The 22491-nt window shown below is 43.7% G+C and overlaps 2 protein-coding genes across 7 annotated transcripts in view; one reads left to right on the top strand and one right to left on the bottom strand.

Moving 5' to 3' along the window:
- The window catches only part of LOC100120748 (neuropeptide CCHamide-1 receptor), a 48452-nt gene that overhangs the window by 9945 nt on the left and 16016 nt on the right, over positions 1-22491 (top strand). For 4 of the 6 annotated variants that reach the window (XM_031931782.1, XM_031931781.1, XM_031931784.1 and 1 more), the window contains 4 exons: positions 5705-5793; positions 18298-18925; positions 20546-21015; positions 22297-22489. In XM_031931782.1, the coding sequence (XP_031787642.1) occupies positions 20725-21015; positions 22297-22489 (484 nt within the window). In that variant the 5' untranslated portion in view covers positions 5705-5793; positions 18298-18925; positions 20546-20724. Of the gene's footprint in view, positions 1-5704; positions 5794-18297; positions 18926-20301; positions 20410-20545; positions 21016-22296; positions 22490-22491 lie in introns of those variants that run through there. The other 2 variants (XM_031931783.1, XM_016989519.2) reach the window with 2 other exon arrangements.
- On the bottom strand, positions 11553-16051 carry LOC116417639 (serine/threonine-protein phosphatase 6 regulatory ankyrin repeat subunit A-like). The gene is made up of 3 exons (XM_031931780.2): positions 14145-16051; positions 13198-14033; positions 11553-13117 (listed from the first exon to the last, which is right to left on the bottom strand). Exons 2-3 carry the CDS (start codon positions 14020-14022, stop codon positions 12362-12364), a joined length of 1581 nt encoding a protein of 526 aa, XP_031787640.1. The 5' UTR covers positions 14023-14033; positions 14145-16051; the 3' UTR covers positions 11553-12361.

Here is a 22491-nt window from a genome sequence, read left to right as displayed (position 1 = left end):
CCACGTCACACGCGAGCGATGATTTGACCTTCCTTTTATATTAAAAGAAGCAAAAATTATTCCAGCCAACATAAACACTTGATCCACTTGATGAGAATCTCCGAACTTGCATCGCCATCGTGACTGTGCTCGTTTATCCGACGTTTTTTTTCGGCTCGACGATAAGAAGTGACTAAAAAGCGCCTCGTAAACGTTCTCTTAAGCGTCGCGGGATTTATAAGACGTAAAGTAAGTTTTGCACTTTGGAAACTTTGGCTCTTTTTCTCTGCGCCGCGAAAAATAATTCGAGACAACGCTCTCTCGGTGCAGGGATTTACCGCGACATTGTTGACCTGTATTAGAGGGCTTAATTTCCGGCGATTCTCGCTATAACAATCGACAAGTCCGGAAGCGAAAAGGAGCTACGCGTGGATTCGGTCGACTGGGTATTGCCCAACGATTCGAATTTCTAAGTGGCGGTTTCGTGTGTTGATTTAACGACGGGGAGGATTCATTGGGAGGTAAAATGACGTTACGTAAACTCTATATTGATTCTGCTGTTTAACGCGTGGTTTACATTTATCCTCTTAGTGTACGTGCGTGTAATAATCATCGCGTAATGAATTTATATTATTCGTCAACGAGAAATATCTGGCGTGTGCATGAATAATTCGATTAAATTATTAAGATTGTTTTATTCAAAATTGTAAATAGCTATTGTTCTCTTAATCCCCTTATTGTGTTTACCTTCCTCGATCGTGCTAACAAATTTATTGCCTATCCAAACCAATTGCTACTCTTCCGAGTATCTCTTACGTCTTCCTATCCTTTTGTTTACCCTAAATTAACGTAGCATCGGCTCTCTGTCTCTGAACCTCTTTCTTTTCTTCTCATGATCTTCGTTATTCGCCATTCCAATCTCCTTTATTTCTCTTTTAACATATCTTAATTCACAAAAAGTAAAATATTACAAAATGATACGCTAAACGCAAACATCGAGAGGCAAACTTGGTTAATCAAACGAAAAGCCGCGAGAGCAAACGAACTATTCAATCATCGAATGCAAATCTCTAGCGATAAGTACGTACACCAAACTAAGTCCATCAAGAGGCTAGGTTAATCCAGGCAGCAATCACCCTAAGTGCGCGCAAAAGAAAAAGCTGCCCACAAGAACTAAATTCCGCGATCCTATGACAAAATAAGGTTCGTGTACTAGACGCACACCTGCGCGCAGTCCATCAAAGAGTAAAAACCAATTGCCACGACTTTCACTCCCGCAGAGTGACTCCCCCAGGTGAGCGTGTGTATAGCTTTACCCGGAGGTAGTTCAAAGTGCCAAGTAAACCAAACTCAATTCGAAGTTTAGCGGCACGATGATTTGCCGCTACGACGCCCACGTAAATATCCTCGCGCAAGTATATGTATACGTGGACTAATGCGTCGCGACTATCGTTCCTCGAAAACATGCGCTCCTACGCGAGCTTGCGAGCTTGCGAGACTGTGTATCGAAAGAGGCACGCGCGAAGCGTATAACTTGCGAATTCGATGTCGCGCTGTACGAGTCCCGTGTGTATCGGCCTGTGCTACTACGATGTGCGTGGATGCGTTGCCTTTTCCTCTGTGTGTCTCTCCGTTGGCCTGTATTAAGTTGCTTGCAGCGCGCGTTTAACCGTATCTAATACGGAGAACACTATTCGTTAGTCGAACGCGAACTTTGAACTCGCGGAGCTTTCGAAGTGTGTCCCCATGGTATTTCGTAATGAACTACTCTTCTTTTGGGAGATTCAATTATTTTGAATGAAAGAGGTATTTAAAAATAGAGTGGAGCACTACATGCAAGCCGAGGAAGTAGTTGAAATTCAAGAGGGAGAAATTTTAATTTAAAAAAGAAAAATAACGAGTAGTGTTGATTGAATCGAGCAGAAAGGCAGCTGCAGTTATTCCCTGAGCTCATTTACAGTTGCAACCGGTCCTGCGGCTCATGCATAATTGATCAGTCTCGTGTCCTTATTCCTTTTCTGAATAGCAAAGAATAATTAGTTACTTAAGTTTTTACTCTACTTATGGAAACTTCTCTCTTTAAATTGTACGCAAAGTTTATTTTATTCGACTAACTGCAAAATGCTGGATATAAGCTCTGATAATCCATAATACGATGCATTCGCGGATTTACTTTCCGCATTTCTGGTTAACTTTTAATCCCAAGCGGATGTGGTAACCTCTGTTTGGAGGCAAATTTAAAATAAGTAGTAAAACAACGATTCTGCGGCGAAATACTCATTCCGTAATAAAAAGCTTTATGATCCTGAATATAAGAGTTTCAACGTTTTAATATACAGCGTGCAAATTTTCGTATGTAAATGGATGCAAATGAGGATCATAAATTTGCGGTATAACCGCACACTCGACCTGCATATCTATTTTTATAGAAATATTATTCAAGTGCCCATAAGTGCATAGATTTCAAATTCATCCGGTAGCACATCTTCGTAGATGTTTTCAAGGATGGCCAACAAACAAAAAAAAATCTGATATTACTTTATAAACACGCATTTCATGAGGTACAGCGTCACCTCTAAATTTTTTTTTTTTCACCAGTTACGAGCCTTTTAAAAGTATCGGCAATTCGATAATACCCCATCTACGTTAGTACACGGTTAACGACATCAAAGTTCAATATGATCAGCAACAATTTAATGCTTCATGCACATAGGGGTGCGAGCGTAAAACTTTTGACTGTTGAAGTGTGTACGGTTCTTTCACAGCTTGACTTTGAGAGAGAGAGAGAGAGAGAGAGAGAGAGAGAGAGAGAGAGAGAGAGGGGGCATTTTACAGCCTAATGCATTTTTATAACTTCGTATATAGAAGAGGAGTTATAAATGGAACGCGATCAATTTTCAAGCGATTCGATCCTTTTTTCGGGCCATTAATCTTATTTTTTAATAATAGATTCGGCTCGACAGACGCTTTTTGACACTGTGTATATACGCGCTCTCTACACTCGGATGCCTTTAAAGATGTACATTATACCTTTTTCCACTGGCAAAGAGAGACAGAGTATACAAGCCGAAGGGTGACACGAGGACGTTTCAATATAGAACTGAAATATGTTTTCGTCTGCCTGCGTGGCAATAATAGAGCTCGATGATAAGATCCTTCGACGTTCTACGTCATCGGCTCTCGTCGTATTTGCTCGCGAGTATATTATATACGTATATTTTCTGCAAAGCGCTTCATCGCTTTGAAATTTTCCATCGATATAAGCTGCGCAAGATCTACTCTTGAATATTCATCTTCGCGCGCGTAAAAGATTACGGGCCTATCTACACCCACGCTCTCATCGCGGACGCTCTCATCGCGGCTTAACGCTTCATTCTTCTAATGCACCCTTCCAAACCGCTTTTATGCATCTACAAAAAAAGAAGGAAAGGCAGAGAAAGCGAAAATCCAAATCCGCGACGGACGAGAGGAAGTAAAAAGTCCTCACGGATAAGCAATTACCGCGCACATCCAATCAAGCTCGCTGTAATCCGTATCAAGAAGCCACAAGGCTATGGAGTTTCATTGACTCGAAGGATCTCCCTCCAAGCTTGCGCAGTGTGTCGCCCCGCGCGTCAAGCTTCGAAAGCTCGTGTATACACAGCAGCGCCGGAATCGAGCTAATATAATACCTACAGGCAAGCACGTAGCAGCTCTCATCGCCGCCGCGGCAGCTGGACAATCTGCGCGTAACAGATTGCGCCGGTTTCGCACGGATAAAGCATTCGCACGCTGCTCCTCGTGGCGGGCTAAGAAGTTCCCGTGTATACGTCTGGGTCGTTAATAGCGGGTATATCTAGTAGGGCTGCTTGAATTCCTAGACACACGGCCCTATGAATATTCAGCGCTTGCTACTGCTATATATACGACTACTTACACGCTGCAGATATAGGCGTCTGTGAGGTGCTTCCAGAGAGAGAGAGAGAGAGAGAGAGAGAGAGGGAGGATGTATTAGGGGCGCCGCGCTTGGATCGATCGCGGATATACCAGAACGCCGTCGTCGTCGTCGCGCAGCGTGAAATATACAGAAGCGTCGTCCTTAGCCCATTAAGAGACGCCCGCACGGACACGATTCAATTTACGACTCCTAACTCGCTGCCGCGCGATCGCTTCTGATGCTTGCAGCGCGTTTCTTTTCCTCGAAACGGGCAAGCTTTTAGAAAAATCAGCGCTGCAAGCACCGGACAAAGTGAGAATTCGTTCCTTTGCTCCGCTTTTTATATGCAAGAACTGTCGAGAGTTTGCTTCTATTTTTTTATTCTCCGCCGCGATGTCCCTGGCGTGAATTATCGCGTAATTCTCCGTTTCGACTGATGTTTAATTCTCGATTTGTTTCGAAATCACTCGCACATGCTGTACGGAGCAGATGTTTTTTTTTTTCGTGCACTACTACTCGACCCAGTTCACAAGTTTCCAGACTCTCTTAATGGGGATCAAATGGCTACTTCGTAGAAAGACGAAGCGAAAACAGATGTAATTTTCGATGAGTTGGCTTGCTCGCGCACCCCCTGCTTTTGTTTTCTTCGAATATACGGCTCTTGAGAAATAGTTCGCGCGAGTTTGGAACCAAGCCCGGCGAAAGGCGAGATCACGCGCGCGCGAGTTTCGATTTTTTTTTCTTCTTCGATGGTGTTGCAGAGTCGAGTTCGTCGTCTTTGTAATACTAAGACCTGTAGTGAGTTGTTACTACGAATTCTGTGTAAAATTGTTTTGATTAATACTGCGACTATAATACACGTAATTGGAATTATTCAAAAGTTTCGCGACAAACTTTTTTGACTCTACTCCAGAAGATAGATAGAGACGTACGTGCACTCGTAAAAAAGATATACCGGCACTTTACTGATCGACACGGCGTTTTGCGCGGAAAGAGAACCGAGCACATCCTACTTGTCGTTATAAAGTTATGAAAAATGCTCAAAGTCCGGAACTAAATAATCGTCGATACACACTGCCTCGAGTTTTTCAGACTGTGCGTTAGCGCGAGCGGCCCAAAGAGGCACAACGATCAGCCGAAATTAATCAAATAGAAATGATCGAACTCTGGCCATATCGACTTGACCTAAATCAAGCAATTAGTTTTACTCGACAGCTTCGACTTGAATTATAATCATCGAGTCTCGTTTCCCCCTGATTTCTTTTTTCCGTTTGATGAAAAAAAGTCGACTAATGGATCCAGTACCGGGGAGACTTGTGTGCAGCTTTCTAATTGAATTCCGCATTTATCTTTAGCGTGTTCGCGGCTGCTTTAATTGGAGAGAATCTAACGAGATGCGCAACGTGCGCTAAATTAATTAATTTGTTTTTTTACATTCGTGAAAATTAGCAGTCAAACGTACAGTCGGAAATTTGATTAGGATAAATTATTCCTGTAGAGTGACTTTTATTTTTTCTTGAATTTCAAGGCGTTAATTAACACCATGGAAGAATCCGTTCTGGAAAGCTCATTATTCTTGGCTTTTCCTTAATGTTCAATCATCCTTCAATGGAAGCCAGACGTCAGTCGTCAGTATATAGGTCGACTTCTGAAATGATATCGAATTACGGCCTGATTTATGTCAAGATGATTAATAGTAGAAGACTAATAATCAGAGGAGGCAGTTTTTCGATGCCTTGTGGAGTCTCAAACAATAAAAATTGATCTTATAAAAGTGGTAGTGAAAGTGAAGCTCAAATATTGTTTCAGATAACTTGGATATTGCGGAACGCTTGCGAAGTCGTCCGAAATCACTGCCGGGTCGCCTCTTAGTTCTCTCTGTTTGCTGGAAACAAGTGGTAAGTAAAAAGCTCGAGAAAGTTTATGTAACTTGTCACAGACGCATATGTCTGTGACAAACTGCTTTCAGAATATTGACCAAAAAAAGTTTCATGTTAGCTCGCCAGAGCCTTCGTAGCGAGTAAATATAGGATTAAAGCTCCTAATGTAGCCCTATCAAACTTTTAACAAAGACGTGCTTTGAATAATCGCAAATAGAATATCAGACATTTCCTCGCAGCTTCCGTCTGTTAACATCGTCGAGCTAAAAGCGCTTCGTACACTTTTGATAAATTACTCGCAAATACAAGTAAACTTCGAGTCGCGCTTTTTTTAAAACTCGTTAATTTGTTCTGTACATTTAATTTAATCTACACGTAGCTTCGATATCTTCACGGAAGTGCGACAACGAAATATAATATTATGGGCGATAATTCGATTCGGGCTGATAGTGCACATCTGAAATCTCATTGCTTCGTGTCGCGTGACCTCGATCAGTCTAACCAGTCTAAGTAACTCGGTTAGGACGCTTTCGAGCTTTCGCCGAAATTGTCGCTCACGCCCACGAGAAATCCCTGTTCCAAGGAGATTGATCTACTTTCTGCATTATACGCGCGATAAATTACCAGAAAAGATGTCGTGCTTAGTCACAGTTGGCAACCCGCGGTAAATTTGATGAAAAAAATGAAAAAAATTAAATACCGAATGTTCGTGGTAATATTTCAGATCAAAGAATTCTTGAATTTTCCAGGAATTATACCGTCGAATATTCCGCTTTATTTATACATTCATATCATTGAGGTTTCATACAACGTTATTTTATTCCAGCTTATTCCTGCAAAGCTTTAAATATAATATGTACTTATACATGTACATAACACAATTTCGCTTTTTTGCTCTCGAAAATCTCCCGCCAATGATTTTCGCCCGATATACACCGAGTCAATCATCAATATTGAATCTCTATGAAAGAGCTCGCGGGAAAAATCCTTGTATTTACTCGTATCCTCGCGTGTGAAACTTCGGTCACGCGCGATGCAAAAGAATTCAGTTTCCTCGCGCAGTTTTTCCAGCGCGATTACATTCATCCAAAATCACACTTGGACGCGCGCGCGCGAATTTAATCCATCCCAAACAATGTAAAAACTGTCAAAACTACGGCTCGCACCTTCGCACTGATTCAATAGACACACTCTACTCCGGCGAAGCACAGCGTAAAACTATTTTTGTTTTTTTTTTGCGTCCGCGTGTGTTTCCTTTCCGCGCGGATTCCTGCACTGCGCGAAATTGAATTCTCACCTCTGCCGCGATAGCAAAGCAAACAGAGAACAATTAAGTCTCGAATCCAGCCCATGCATCGCGCGCGGACGGATCGGAAAACTTTTTTTTTCTCCGCGAAATTTGTAGCTCGCCGGTTTATTTGGACAAACTCGCACGCGCGAGGATGAAGAGAAATGACCGAATTCCCTGAGCGTAGGAATTTATGCTCACAGTGTAGTGTGTGCGTGTGGATATATGCGTGAGAGCCAAGGAAAGAATGTCAAACGTCCGCCTCGTCGGCCCAACTCGAGCGCGACAAACTTCTCAAGGGTCCTCGCATTTCTCTCTCTTATACTTCTCTTTCGGCTTTATAGACGCACGAGCTTTCCTTTTTACCCCTCGTGTACGCAGGGCAACGCTCACTTGGACTAATCTTAGGTGGGCTTAGTCGAGTTCTAGTCCTTTTTCGCTACGGTGTAACTGATCGCATGCGTTCACTCTCTCTCTCTCTCTCTCTCTCTCTCTCTCTCTCTCTCTCTCTCTCTCTCTCTCTAACTCAATACACTGACGCTGAGAGGACGGCTTATGAGTTTCTTGTTTGTTTCGCGTATCTTAATAGCTGTTTTTATCTCGCAATTCCGGAACGCTCTCCTCGACGAGTGCGCGCTTATCTTCGCGGAATTGGGTTTTCGAAAAAAATTAAATAAAAAATATAAATGAAGGAAACGCACGCGTATGTAATAATTCAATATTTAATTGGTATAACGAATGTTACGTATGTATTGAATTCGAGCGAGTTTGAAATGAAATATATTATTATATCCTGGGATATGGAATGTAATTTTACAAAAAAAATACACGTCTCGGCCGATCGATGATTCGATTGTTCCCCGTAATGGAAACATGTCAAAGTGCGCGGCATAAACACATTTGAATATATACGAATCTCAATACGCCCACTTCTCGCTCTGCTGTTGTAGCTTTTCACCCACTTTTCACTCCTTTTGCTCTCTCGTTTACAGTTTTCCGCGTACCGTATTTCCCCAAGCTCGTCCATTTTTCAATGTCTACGCGCTGTGATCCATATCTTGTCTGATTACTTGGATTTACATTTGCTTCTCTGCTATACTCCTCCTACGCATTTTGCGCTTTTTAAAAGAGGAAACTTCGTATTTGCATTATAGAAAAACAAATGCACTAAAATATAATTTTTATATAATAGTATTGCGAGCGTACACGTTACGTCTGAAAGCTCAAGCTCAAAGATATCAAATCAAAGACATGATGCAGTCCTTCGCGAACTATATACCATTTCCGTATTCACTTTGCGAAGCTTTCATCACGTCGAAGCTAGGTAAAATGAAAAAGAACTATAGATTTTTTTGATCCGTCGAATAGTTCATACAAAATGTAAGCGATTGAAGCTTGAACAATGAATCCGACACCCATAAGGGGAGAAAACTGAACTTGTATGTACGAGATAAAATTTCACAGACACTATACGCGCGTAAATAAAAATCAGGCTTGTACCTGCATCAAAGCATTGTTTCGCACGTTTCCTCGAATTACAATCTTAGCTTAGTATTAATTTAAAAGTGCTTATATAATCCAATATAATATTATATTCGCATTAAACCATACCGAAACGCTTTTTTAAAAACAACTATCCGGTGCCGAGTTATATCCGCTTCGTGAGTTTTCACGCCTGAGTGAAACGCATACAATAATATCTAATATTAAAAACAATAATAATAATTAAGCTCTTCATTATAATATTTTCGAATTATTACTGACATCCAATCAACATTCACTTCAACTCATAATATAATAATTCATCGATCCCCTAAAAAAAGCTCAACAATATCAGTGCACTTTCGCTGACGCGTTTAGGAACGATGTCTCTTGACCCTCGGCAACGACGCTTTTAACTCGCTCACACCTACATGCTGATGCGACGCATTATATAACGTGGGATATACTGCCGTATACCGCACCTACGCGGCTTAACTGCAAATAAACTCGCGGGGATAGCGGCACTCAGTCCGTTGATTGCCTATTTGACTTGTCAGACGCTTTAATAAGGATTTATATCGGGCTGGATGAAGATAGCCCAAGCTCGATCGACTTTTCCTTTCTTTTCTATCTTCGTAATCGAGCGATAGATTTCTTTCCTTTAGATTTTTATCAACGAAAATAATATTCTTCGAAAAATATTGCCTTCCCTTTTTTGATAAATACGCTCCAAGACGCGCAGCTGTTAGCGCTCTAATAACAACAATGAGCCGAGCATTATCTCCAGGAGCCTCGGCGCCGCTGTTTCCGCTACGCGCGTGGCAGATATTACTTTTTTAATGCCCACAATTCTTCTCCCAGCTCACTTCAGCTATTCGCGCAGAAGACACAACGCCCTGCTGTATCAGATTAAAAAAGCTCTCTCTCTCTCTCTCTCTCTCTCTCTCTCTCTCTCTCTCTACACTACGCGAATAATTCGCGCATTATACAGCAACATTGAAAAGTTCAAAACGACGGCACCCACGCGATATAAAAATAATCCGCTAATGAACGGACGAGTAGCTCACTCGAGCGTATCAAAAGCGCGAGCTTCCTCGTGACATGTTCGCCAATCGAATTACGCGAAAAACAAGCTCCCACTGGTTATATCTCAAATATTCATGTAATAAGCTTTGCAGTAGACTCGCGTAATATATGGGAGTGTATAAGGGATGCAGGGAGGGATAATAGTAACGCGAGCTTGCAGAGACGAAAGCTCGACGCGCAGCTAGCGCGCGGAAAATTGAGTCGCCGATGGAATTCGTAGCGCGCGACGAAAAGTCGAGTATAGCTGTGTATATACGTATGCGGAAAGAAGTATTGTATACAGTCGGACGAGATGCGCGGATTATCCGACGTAGACTCGCGCCACTGGGGAAAATACCGCTCGCTCGCTTACACTCGTAAATCACGGACTAACGAATGGCTCAGCTGCGCAAGTAGCGCAAAAATGCGTGCGAACGTTTTATACGGTCGCGTATGTGTATAGGTATGTGTAAGCCGTATAGCTGCTGGGTTATCAAGCCGCTTATTCTTGCTGTACAGGCAGTTTGGCTTTTCAGCAAATTGCCTCGTAATTCCGATGTATTTTCCGGAGCTAATTGCGCGCCTCCGATAACGTTCGGTAATGAGGGTGTGATTCAAAATCGTAAATAATGGCTTGAGATCGTTCTTTTCTGGTTTGATTATTGCATGTATAAAGTAATTAAACCCTTTTTATTGGGTATATGGCTTGCGGTGACTGGTGAGAAGGGAGCAACGCTGCACGGATTTTTCTTTGTAATCGAAGCAGAGAGAAATTGGTTTATTTGCTCTGCTTTTGATCTTTTCAATTTCCACATATTTTCTTCGTATCTACCGTTGTTAATTAAACGCGAATCTGCAGTTCTCTGAATGAATCAATATATAGCACAGCTTCGATTATTATCGAATATCACGCATTTTGTAAATATTGGCTGATGAAATTCCTGCAATTCACCCTTTTTTCGAATTAAGCCTTAACACTTCCTTTAATAAAAAATGTTCTTAAAATTCATACTTCAAAGCTCTTCATTTCCAACAAAATATAACACCTTTCATAGTATACTATAGAATTAAATATCGATTATCGAGCTATAATAACTGTAACATAGTTTTCGTGTCGGTAAATACAATTCCCGGGAAAGAATTACATTTAGCGGCGAAGTATAGTAGTATCTAATTTTAACAAGCAATTAGCCTTTTCGCGCAAATAAGCACAGAAACCGATACTCGTCGTTTATTGATTTATAGTTGACCGTCCCGCGGACAAGATTGTAATTACAGCGGCTCTTCGTGGTATAATTTCATTATTTGAAAAATGCGTTTAACAGTGCTTTTACCAATATTGCCGTGATCATAGAATTCGAAAAACTAACGAAATGATTTAATATTGTTCAGAGAGTATAATTAATAGTATAAAATAAATTCTTTTTTCACGTCGGGCAAACATGAATTACTTGAAAATCGGCCCGATGATAAATTTATCCATGTACAAGATAAGCAGAAGAAAAATTAATAACCCATACAATCGTTTATTGAAAATTCCACCCTCGCGGATAGTGCTCTTAAGTAAAATATATACAGCGTAGAACGTGTAGAAGGAGAGAGCGTATCGACTCTATGTCGTCGCTAATGCATTTTATCAGGACCGCGTAAAAGATGGATAGACGCACGCAAATGCGTATCGTATACACGCGCCCTTATGAGAGGAGTGAGCGGATCGGTTAATCCAACTACCTGACTATGAATTATTACCCAACGCAAGACTGAACAATTAGCATAAATCATTTTTCGGTAACATTGAGCCCGCAAGTGGAATGAGCACTTTATAAAACTTTTTTTATCATTCGCCCACTGGCTAAAAGGGAAAAGGAAGGGGAGAAACGTCTCTCGTTGAGGATACGTGTTATACAAGGTAGATAAATTTTCGAAAATAAATTATTCAAAGTATACAGGAGAACGTTTATTTATTTTTGTCTCATTATAAGCGATCTACATTCTCACGGCGAGTTCTGTTTGAATAAATCTAAGTTGAGTCAAGTCATAGCGGGATGTTCGCGTTTATTCAAAGTTTTATCGACGTCAATGATACGTAATTCAATTTAATTTGATTTCTATATTCCACCGCTTATTCTCAATACATCGAAACAATAATATAACGGTTTTTACAGTAATAACAGCGAGCCGATTTGACTTGCAAAACAAAATCGAGTATCTATAATGTTTTTACACTTACAAAAAAAAGTCACTTCTGCGCAATGACGAGCTATGGAAAAACAAACTCGCTGAACTCTTCAGGGGAATACAAGTAAACAGTAGAGATCCTACGTAGTTTCGCAACTTTCAGCAAGCAACAACAAGTGTAGTTCATTTTCTCGCGGGCTCTGCAAGGAAACTACATTATACTGCATACATAATCGAAGCTGCGCGCAACGGAGTAACGTTGTTTAACAAAATAACGCGAGAATTTTCCGAAAATATTTGCAGTCAACGGCAGTTCGCTCAAACTATGCTAGTACACGCGAGACACTAAATCCTTCTTGCATAGTGTGCGATAATTAAAGGTAAATATTTGCTCCTGTTTTTCAAAAATTATCCTAGAACTAATCTCATCAAAAATAATCGAACAATACTAGTCATCAAGTGTACATATTTGCTTCGCCACCGGTTGATTATATTTTAATTTCTAACAATCTCTTCTTATAAAAAAAAAAATAAAAATAACACGCGCTTCGCACTCGATACTCCGCCAAACGCTCATTCAACCTCTTCAATGTCCCTAAAAATGTGCCTCGGACACACATAATGAGCGAGCCTCCTCACGATTGGGTAAGGCAAACGTCCAAAAGCAGCCTCGTCGATTGATTCCTCCTGTTCAATTATTATATGGTAACAGTACTCCGCGTGCCCGAAGGCCCTCAGCAAGTGTTCCGAGTATATAGGGAACTCGTGGTTAAGATCGTACCTGCTGAAATTCCGCTTGAATTCGGGATTAAGCATTAGGTAGCCGATCGCCCGGTGATTCTTCGTTAACATGTCGAAGAACGCGCACGTTCTGATGAATCTCCTTGCTTTCATACTGGCGATTTCGCGGAGGCACTCCTGATAGTAATCCCAAAGCTTCTGCTTCTCCTGGATTAACTTCTCGTCTTTCACTTCGACGCCCGGCCGGAGAGTCTTTATCAGAGCCATTTCCTTGACCATTCGCCTGGTGCAGCCACATGTTACGTTTGGATTATCAATAAGAGAGAAAGGCGAGTAGCCCGCGTCGTCCTCGGCGAGAATGTCCGCGCCGGCTGACAGGAGGATCCTGATGCAGGACTCCTGACGATTGTAGCAAGCGCTGTGCAACGCTGTGCGGCCGTACCTGGTCCGAAGCTCGACTTTAGCGCCGAGTTCCAACAATAACTCTACGGTCTCGGGCAACTCCGCTTTGGTTGCGAGGTAGAGTGGAAATTTTCCGTTCTTAGCTTGCGCGTTCACGTTGGCGCCGTGAGCCACGTAGAGCTCGATCTGAAATAGCAATTTAAGAATGAAACCTGAAGCTTCGCACACAAGTATGTACAAAAGGCTCGTATTTTTTCACTACTCACCAACCCGTTCTTTCCATTCATGGCGGCGGTGTGAATGGGCTGGTACCGATGCTGCGCCTCTCTCTGATGAAGCGAAACGCCCTTTTGTATCAGGCTCCTGGCTATATCTACAAACTCGGTCGATACGCAAGCCAGGTGGTGCAAGATGTTCATACCGTACTTATTGCTGAGGCTAATGTCTATACCGTGGCTTATCAGCAGCGAGACGAGCTTCTCGGCTTTACGCATTTTCACCGCGGTGAACAGTGCCGTCTCGTTTCTGTCATCGACGGCGTTGACGTCGGCGCCACGTTGAATAAACAGGTCGACAAAGCGCACACAGCCCATGATCGTTGCTATGTGCAGGGGAGTTCGACCCATGGAGTCTCGAGCTTCCAAGTCGGCACCGAGCTCGACTACCAGTCTGATGAGCTTCTTGTTCAAGTTGGAGGCGATCTTCTGGAGGAGCACGTGGAGAATCGTCGACTCCTTATCGTACGGGGTACCAGGCCCGATGCGTTCGTTGATGTCGGCGCCGGAACGCAGGAGAAGCTCCGCCGAGTTATGGTAGTTGAAAAACACAGCTGTCCACAGGACCGAGAACTCCTCGTTCGGAGACTCTCTGCTGAGGACCGGCCTTTGGTCAAGGATAAGCTGCACCATCGCCTTGTCGTTGGTCTGCACGGCAGCGTGGAGAAGCTCCTTCACTTGGCCGCTGGGGAGGGATCGACTCCTGCAGATTTTAGTGAGGACGCTGCGCGCCCTCTTCACTTCGCCCGCCTTCACAAAGAGGTAGAGCATGTAGTCGCTGCTGTCGACGCATTGGTATTTGTAGTTGGAAAGCATCTTGTTTCCTCCTGAGGGAAATGAGAAAGTTATATTGGCTGGGCTAGAGCGCGTCGGCGAGCTTCGTCGTTGAGATTCAACGCGATCGGTTGCGGATCGAGAGTAGGTTAAAAAATACTTACGTGTTTATTCGAAAGACGACTTTCCGATCCGCTGCTGTGCAACTAGGAAGAAGACCCTGCCGGTTCGGTGGACTCGAGCAGACTAACGATCTCCGATCGTAGACGCGGAGCACTTACCTATACTGTACCTCAGCAACTGCGGCGTTGCCGAATTCTCATGACGCACGTACGACACTATACCTGCGTACTGTGCGTTTATGACCGACTACCTGAGTGCAGCTTAGATGGGAGGGGTCCCAGATAGACAGCGGGCAAAAACTTGACCGTACCCAAAGCTTCGACCCAGCCCTCTTTTCGGCCCGAGCGCTCCGGTCTCGACTAGGCGATTTTCGCATGAGCGGTCCGGTCTAGTCTAGAGGTCATTACGGTCTTCGTATAAGAGACAGGTAAGCGGCCGATTCCCCGCAGAGCCGCCGAGACGTTTTTATTGCACCAATTGTCTTGAGGATGGGACGGGGATTTTGCACTAGGGCAGGGCTGTATACGGCGAAGGGCCTAAGCTGCAGTTGTCGAGCCGGATCCGAAAAATGTTCGTCGGACTCGATTGGAGAACGATGCAAAATATGCGCTGTACTCGATTTAAATATTCATCGTTGGCGATTTTTAAAAATCATAATCGAAAGGCCGAATCTGTATTCATATTTAGTTCACTCTCGCTTTGTACAGAGATCGAGTAAAAATCGATTTCCAATAATCAAAATGTAATATCGAGCAAATAAGTGCTTTCTGCAAGGCTGAAACGGGTCGCGAGAGGGAGAGAGAGCGAAAGATAGCTTTCCTGCAGTCATTACGAAAACAAATCGAAAATTGTTTATCGACCGATCGGAAAGCAATTTTAACGCGCGCAACCAATATCCCCGGAATTCCGTTTCCCTTTATATACAACAAATTAAAAGGAGACGATCCGATGAGACCAGCGTAAAACTACAACCGAAAAACATCACTCATGCGGCTTCGCTTCTGATTAATCGTTCTCTCACCTTGTAACCATGGCGGCCACAATAAATAATATCGTATAGTAGTCACTCGTCTGAATAAAGTAATTAATCTCGATCGAGCGCGAAATAGGAGAAGAAGCAGCGCGATAAATCTAGGTTGCGCGCGAGTCGAGCTATACATACACACAGAGTTCAATAAAGTAATTAGCCCGCGGCGATATCGATAATTCCGAAAGCCATTGCTGCAGATCCGCCGGAATTCGCGCGTCGAGTGCGGATGAACTAGGAAAAAAATATGGATGCGCGAAAAAAGGCCGTGATCGATGGTGAGAGTGAAAGCCGAGAGTATAGTATAGTATATAAATCGGTATAGTAGGCGATACGAGCGTGTGTGACCGCGCTATTTGCCGATTTTTTCGCGCAGCTCTCGCGTATGAATCATCGTCCGGCTGCTCACATCCAATCGCGTCCTTTTTATTTTTCCGCTTGGTTCAAAATTTGCAGTCACTTGCAGTGCGCGTGACGTTATCGGCTGTTATTAATTTATATAAAGGAGCGAAATTGTTTGCGACAGAGTTTGTTTATTTTAAAAATTGCGTAAGTACCTATACATCACAGCAAAGTCGTTGACACACGGATATACGCGAGTAAAGCCATTCCAGGAGTATCGAAGCGATCTGCAGAAGCCATGAATACATTTATATCCCAACACAATAAACTTTATGCATCCCGCCATAACTCAGCCGAAATGATATCAAGCTCGATACACATATTTCGATCACTCGTATACGCTATTCTTCACGAAGAATAACGACCCGCCGCCGCCGTCACCGCGTAAAGCTTCGGCAAAAGCACACATACACACAAAAACGCGGGGGTGGTCGCGCATGGCGTGAAATTTTGCCACTAAGCCGAGAATAACTCAAGGTCGGCGAATTTCTGCTGGCACCGCGCGCAGCAGCGGCCTCAATTATATACACCAGGTCGTCGCCGTCACGGCTGATTGTGCTCGCCGATTCGCGCGTCTGTTTTTTTTTCCTCTCACTTTTTGCGAGAGAGCTTTTTTTTGCCTCGAAGAGAATTGCAATATCGTGTGTAAACATGTCGGTCGCAATAGCTAATGACTTTTCAATGCAATTCTATGCTATACGGCTGCATTGCAATTTTATCGCGGGTTTTGCGCTCGTGTACCAGGCATTGAATAATGATGAGAGGGAAATTACGAACTCGATGAAAGGAAAATAAGCTGCAGTTGGTGTATACGTACTGAGGTATTGATTCTAGCGTAAAATCAAAGACTGCGGGTGCGTAATGAGGTAAAAATAGTGAGTGTATGTATGCACGTCGTATAATGTCGGAGCAGCGGATGTTTGGCTCCGATAATTTTTATGTACGTGGTTTTTAAATCTAATAGTAAAATTTATCAATAACAGTTGTTTTTGGCTTTTACGAACAAGCTCTGTGAGTATTCAAAATTTCATTCCGAAAGACTTTAATAGCATAATAGCGCCTGCATTTTAAAAGCCCCTTTGAACGCGCCAAAATGCGTGAATTTCATTAATATAACGACGAAATTTCACCTAAAATTTCATCGTTCACCCTATTACGGCTATTACACGCCATCAGCCTTCATAGCGCGCATGATTTTTTAAAGCTCGAACAAGAATAAACTTGCTGATAAGATTACGTTTGTTTGGCCCAAATATGCAAGTGATGCTGCGCTTCTACGCCACGTCCGCAAACTCACCGTAATGCAATTTCTGCTTTAGGCACAACTTCTTGGTATCCTGTCTCGCTTTTTATGCAATGTTTCCTTCAGTACATCGTCGGTTCACTGAATTTCCATAGCAAAATATAATACTTCATACACTGGCCCAAGCGAGAGTTTATTTTCGAGCTGATGCGGAACGAATTATTAAATAAACATTTTGCAAAAGTTTATAATTCTTCATGTACAAATTATATAATACTAGGAAAATTTACGCAGGAAACTTTTGCATATTAATCTCTTGGAAAAGCGCGCGCGCTAGTTCAAATATAATTTTTTATCAAAAAAAGCTTTGGATATTAAAATACTCGCCCCGAGAGAATAATATCTTAAGCGTATAATAATATGCAACCACCGGCGCGCTATCATCGCAAGACAAAAGGAGGTCCATAAGTTTCCGTAGACGAAAATTGTCTCGGCTCTGTGACCTACATTCCGCAGCTCTCCGCGACTTTGTTGTGTCTTTATCTTCAAGATTCGACGATGTATAGCGTTTTTCGCGCTCGTTATTGTTATATCAGCATATCCCCGTCGCGCGATGCGGTTACAATAACGAGAATAAAGGAAATAAATATACGACGGGCCGAAATTCGCGCGTGAAAAAAAAAACTACTTGGATATTTGCCTGGCAAGCATTTCCGCGCGCGACGGCCATAAATCCACGTCCGCCTCCCAAACGCTGACACGTATGTATGTACATAATTTTTGATTTATATCAGAGCGCGTATAATGTTGATAAAATGTAAAATAATTCGGATTGTTTACAGTCACGAACGAACGCAAAATATTGAGATACGGCGATTGCCCGACGTTAAATCATCAGAATTATACTCGACAAACGATTTTTATTGAACAAATATTTTCTCGATGTATACAATATTTGTATATAGGAGCCATAAAGGGCGTACGTACACACGATCCATTGTAGTCTCTAAACGAGTCGAGTGTAATAGTGCTCGTATACACATAGCCGTGCGGAAATCCACTTCAGCGGCGATTACTTCATTTTTTCGCAACACACCGCGCACGTCAGGGGCTTCGTTACAGCGTCGAACAAAAAGAGCAGCGCAATATCGCGTTCACGGCTGTTTTACCCCCTTGTAAACGCCGACGATACAAAAAAGCGGCTGTTGATCCGCGTGGACCCGAAATTCCAGCTATAACGAGTAGAAAAGCTTAATCATTTACAAAATAGCCGAGGCGCTTTTCTCACCCTCCCCCATCATCGCCCGATGATTTTTCACGCTCCGCATACGGACATCCATTAACCAAAGCGCGTCTCTCGCAATATACAAAAGCTCTCGAGCAGTTTTATCGCATCCGCGAACGATATCGGGTCGATCCCTTCTTATCAGATCCTATAGAGTGTATAACAGCGCAGCGAGCTGAAATTGCTTATCTCTGAGGAGCTTGATGGACGAAAGGAAAAAATTCGTTTCTGTTTCAGAGGGAGATCACGTCGTCGCTGCGACTGCGCTGCGTCCTCTCGAGGACAATCAAACCAAGAGGGCTGACCGTGAGAGATATAAAGACAAAGGGTAGGCGGGTCACGCGCGCTGCGGCCTTTGTCGCCTGCGGGCTTCTCAGAAGTGGCAGCGCCAATCTAGTCTGCTACGAAGAAAATCTCCTCTCTCTCTCTCTCTCTCTCTCGATCCCCTGAATCCCGTCGGACGCGGAAGTCGGAATACGTAGGCGGAGGAAGGAAAAATTGTTGTCTACTGCTGCCAAGAGAGAGAGAGAGAGAGAGAGAGAGAGAGAGAGAGAGAGAGAGAGAGAGTGGAATAAGTGCTTCCTTCGGCTGCTCTCTAATTGCGCGAGCTGTGTGTGGAGTCGCGAGCTTTAATGGTCGAGCTTCGCGACGAAAATAGCCGGGGAATTGGACTCGTCGTTCGCTCTTCGGCGATGGGTTGAGGATCAGCTCGAGAAGCTGAAGAAGACCGTGTACGCGTGTGCGAGAGAGGGAGAGACGGAGCTTTAAGACTTCCGGGTAGTCGAGAGGACTTCCGAGCCAACGCAGCGGATGGAAGCCCAGAGCTACTGCTCGTCGATGGCTAGCCGAGATATGCTCGCCAGAGGTGAGTCTCTGAATCGCGCAATATGCTCGACTTCCTCTCTTTTGCTTCCCTTTTTTTTAGCGCTGCGTCTACGCTTTTTCCTATAACAATTTTACTTGTAACATTCCGATGGCAAAAGACGAATCGTCGGGAGCTTAACACGCGCTATTACATATAACGATGCTTTTGTTGGTAAACTCGTATTTATCACCGCTGTATACAGACGTGCGCAGCTCCCCCGCGTATCGGGGTCGTAATTCGCATGAGCCTCATAAGGTCGTAAGTGGGATTTTAAGTATCGATTCACGACTTTATGCTCCGTTGTATTCTTGATTCATGGCCGTCGCGTGAAAATTTAGTTTGATTAAGGGCACAGGGCTTCGAACTTTATGCCCGAACAAAAGACAATTTAAATTGCAAAATACTTTTCGCGCGCGGCTCTCTGGTTCAACGAATATAAGCGTATGGGTGCAGTGTATATAGAGCTATCGTATAATCTCACAAATCACGCGGAAAAGTACTGCGCGAGGATATGCGGGGGAAATTTATCGCCGTTTGGATATGGCCGTGCGCGCAGCGTATAAAGTAATCCCGAAAAATCTGTTGAAAAGAGAATTTGAACTAGTTGGGGCTATGTGTTAGGGCGAGTGGAATGAATTTTAGATGAAGCGTTTTCGAGCTTTTTAATAAAATGCCTCGTCAGTTCGAACTTAAACTTAAACTATAAGAAAGAAAACTAACAACACCGCGAGTGTTTTCGCTAATAGAAAGCCTCGGCGTCGATTGTATTTTTAATAGCTCACCGACAAGGTTGAACACGACGACTAGCTCGTGTTTGGCGAGGATCTATCCAACAGCTCGTGCATTCCTTACTAACGTTTAAATTTTACAGTCATCGTTTGTGTAACGCAATACCGATGTGTATACAACAGATAACCTGTCGATCACTGCCACACGCTGCATACAGTTCGATGCTTCAAACCGAAACTCATCAAACAATGTACAACGGAGAATATGATTGATGTAACAACAACAGTGCTATCGCCTGCGGGTTTCGTGTTTGGATATCGAGAAGTGCAGTTATCGTAGCTCGTAGAAAGTTTCATCGAAATTCGCTCTTTACACAGGACCTCGAGCGTGTAAACGTCGAAAGATCGCGTGTCCTTCTTTTAAAACTAGTGTCGCGTGCACGGGATATCGTATTTTACGGAGTAAATTTTCCGCGCGAATTGTATGCCATTTATACGAATATATTCGATTCACCGATTAATATTCCTGGGATATCATGTGTCTCATTTTAACGAAATAATATACCTTCAGCGCTACGATTTACGATGAACTGACGAACGTTATACAGCGTGAATAATAAAAACTGTATGATAGTTTTAAAACTCACCTGCACATTTCGCGCACGCTTCAGTCGTGCGCTTCGAACGCGACCGCGAGAGCCGCTAAAAGCAATAATGTTCGAAGCCCTCCAAGCGTACCAGCGACAAAAGACGAAGGTACACACGTACAATACACAAGCATCGGCTCTTTTTACGTCGATATCGCAAACAAAAACCAAAACAATCTCCCGACACCGTAAAAATCCTTCCACTATACCTACACAATCTATGTAAATTCTCTATCTCATTTCAGAATGAAAGCAGCAGCAGCATCAGTAGTCTCGCTCTCCGAAATTTGAAATTAAAATCCATCGCAATGGCATCATGCGTCGAGCCTCGTCATCCAGCAGCTCGTGCAGGCAGTAAAAGTCGCCCGTAAAGAGAGCCGCGCGCGCTGGAAAATTCCGTAAAACGAGACACGCCGCCAGAAACATGGCGTACGGGACGACGATTCTACCGGAGGAGTTGCTCCTCCAGCACCAAAACACCGGCAACGACAGCTTCGCCGAATGCTTGAACGCGACCTCGGGCTGTAGCGCCGAGGAGAACTACGTTCCCTACGGCGACCGACCGGAGACCTACATAGTGCCCATAGTCTTCGCCTGTATTCTCGTCGTCGGCGTCATGGGCAACGGACTCCTCATGCTCACCATCTGCCGTCACTCCAACATGAGAAATGTGCCCAACACTTACGTCCTGTCCCTCGCCATCGGTGACCTGCTCGTGAGTGATTTTATACGCTGCTATTTTACACACATCTACGTAATGAAACGCCGCGAGCTTGCGACCGCTACCACATACGCGTCGCGTGTATGTACCTACTACTCGTGTGCGCTACTGAGCTTTTAGCAGGGCAACACTTTTACGAGCGCCCGTTTATGCGGTATATATGTACGGAGACGCGAAAAAAAAATATAACGTTCGTTCCTCGCTCGCTTGCCGAGTCGTAAATGTATTTTCGAGCTGCCGGCGAGCTTTTTTTTTGCGCCAGCCGTAAATTCGCATGTATGCATATGATGCCCGATCCGATGGCGCTTTATACGGACATTTAAAAGCGGATTTCGGTCGAGCCGGCGGGGCCGCGTATTAAAAGCTCGTTTGCCGGGTCGACTCATAAATATCCTTTCCTTCTGTTGCGGATCGTATCGGTTTGTGATTCTATGGTTTTATACGGATGTGCGTCGTTTTTAATTGCGCCGTGTCGCGCGTGATTTTTCGTACGATTTTTCGTTTTCAAATTTTCACGGATAATACGAAATGCAGCGCTGCGATTATTTTTGGCATCAAAGAAAACGAGTTTGAAAAGCAATTCATTCACAGGACCAAATAGTTTTCACAGTGTGTACATAGTACATGCATATTCATCTAGAGCTTGCTCGGATATAAATTTAATCACGCGATTCGCGGAAGTTTAAAACAGCCGCCTAACGAGTATACTTTTCCTCGTTAACCCCGCGGCAAATCAGCGCTGAGCCCTTTAATCGAAATCGCGTTTCTAGCTAGAATTTCTCGACGCTTAGAAATCAGACCTCGCCACCGCCTAAAGTCGATCCGATTTAATAAAAAATTCCTCTCTGCACTCGCCTTCTATATATACTATACAGACCCACAGGCGACGATTTAATCCATAAGCGATATACAAGTGCTTCCTTAATTGCGGCCGATATAGCTTCATATTTGCGGGCTAATCCGCTAGAGCTTGCGGAAAAAGCTCCACTGCCCGCAAGCTGCCCGTACGTTCTCATTGGACTCGCTCTCTACTCTCTTTCTCTGCGTAATTGGCTCGAAATTAGTATGTATGTATAGCAGCGCGTCTATATATAAGCACGTATGCTAGTACACAGAAGACAAGTTCTAAAGCTCGTTACACGCTCGAACGACTTGTCGACGAAATTCCCCCGAGGGCCGGTGGTTGTCGTCGTGGTTGATCTCGCGAGCTTTCTTACGGTACACGCGCGCGATAATATAGTTATAATATGTATAAGCATAAACGCCGAGTTACAGGTGATACTCACGTGCGTCCCGTTCACCTTCACCGTCTACGTACTGGACTCGTGGCCCTTTGGACTGATGCTGTGCAAGGTATCCGAGTGCGCGAAGGACATCTCGATCGGCGTCTCGGTCTTCACGCTGACGGCTCTATCAGCCGATCGGTTCTTCGCTATCGTCGATCCCATGAGGAAGCTCCACGCTACAGGT

This window comes from Nasonia vitripennis, chromosome 5 (genome assembly GCF_009193385.2).
Source record: "Nasonia vitripennis strain AsymCx chromosome 5, Nvit_psr_1.1, whole genome shotgun sequence".
NCBI classification, from domain to species: Eukaryota; Metazoa; Arthropoda; class Insecta; order Hymenoptera; family Pteromalidae; genus Nasonia; species Nasonia vitripennis.
Note: the sequence above shows the minus strand (reverse complement) of the source record. Positions and strands in the feature narration are given on the sequence as shown.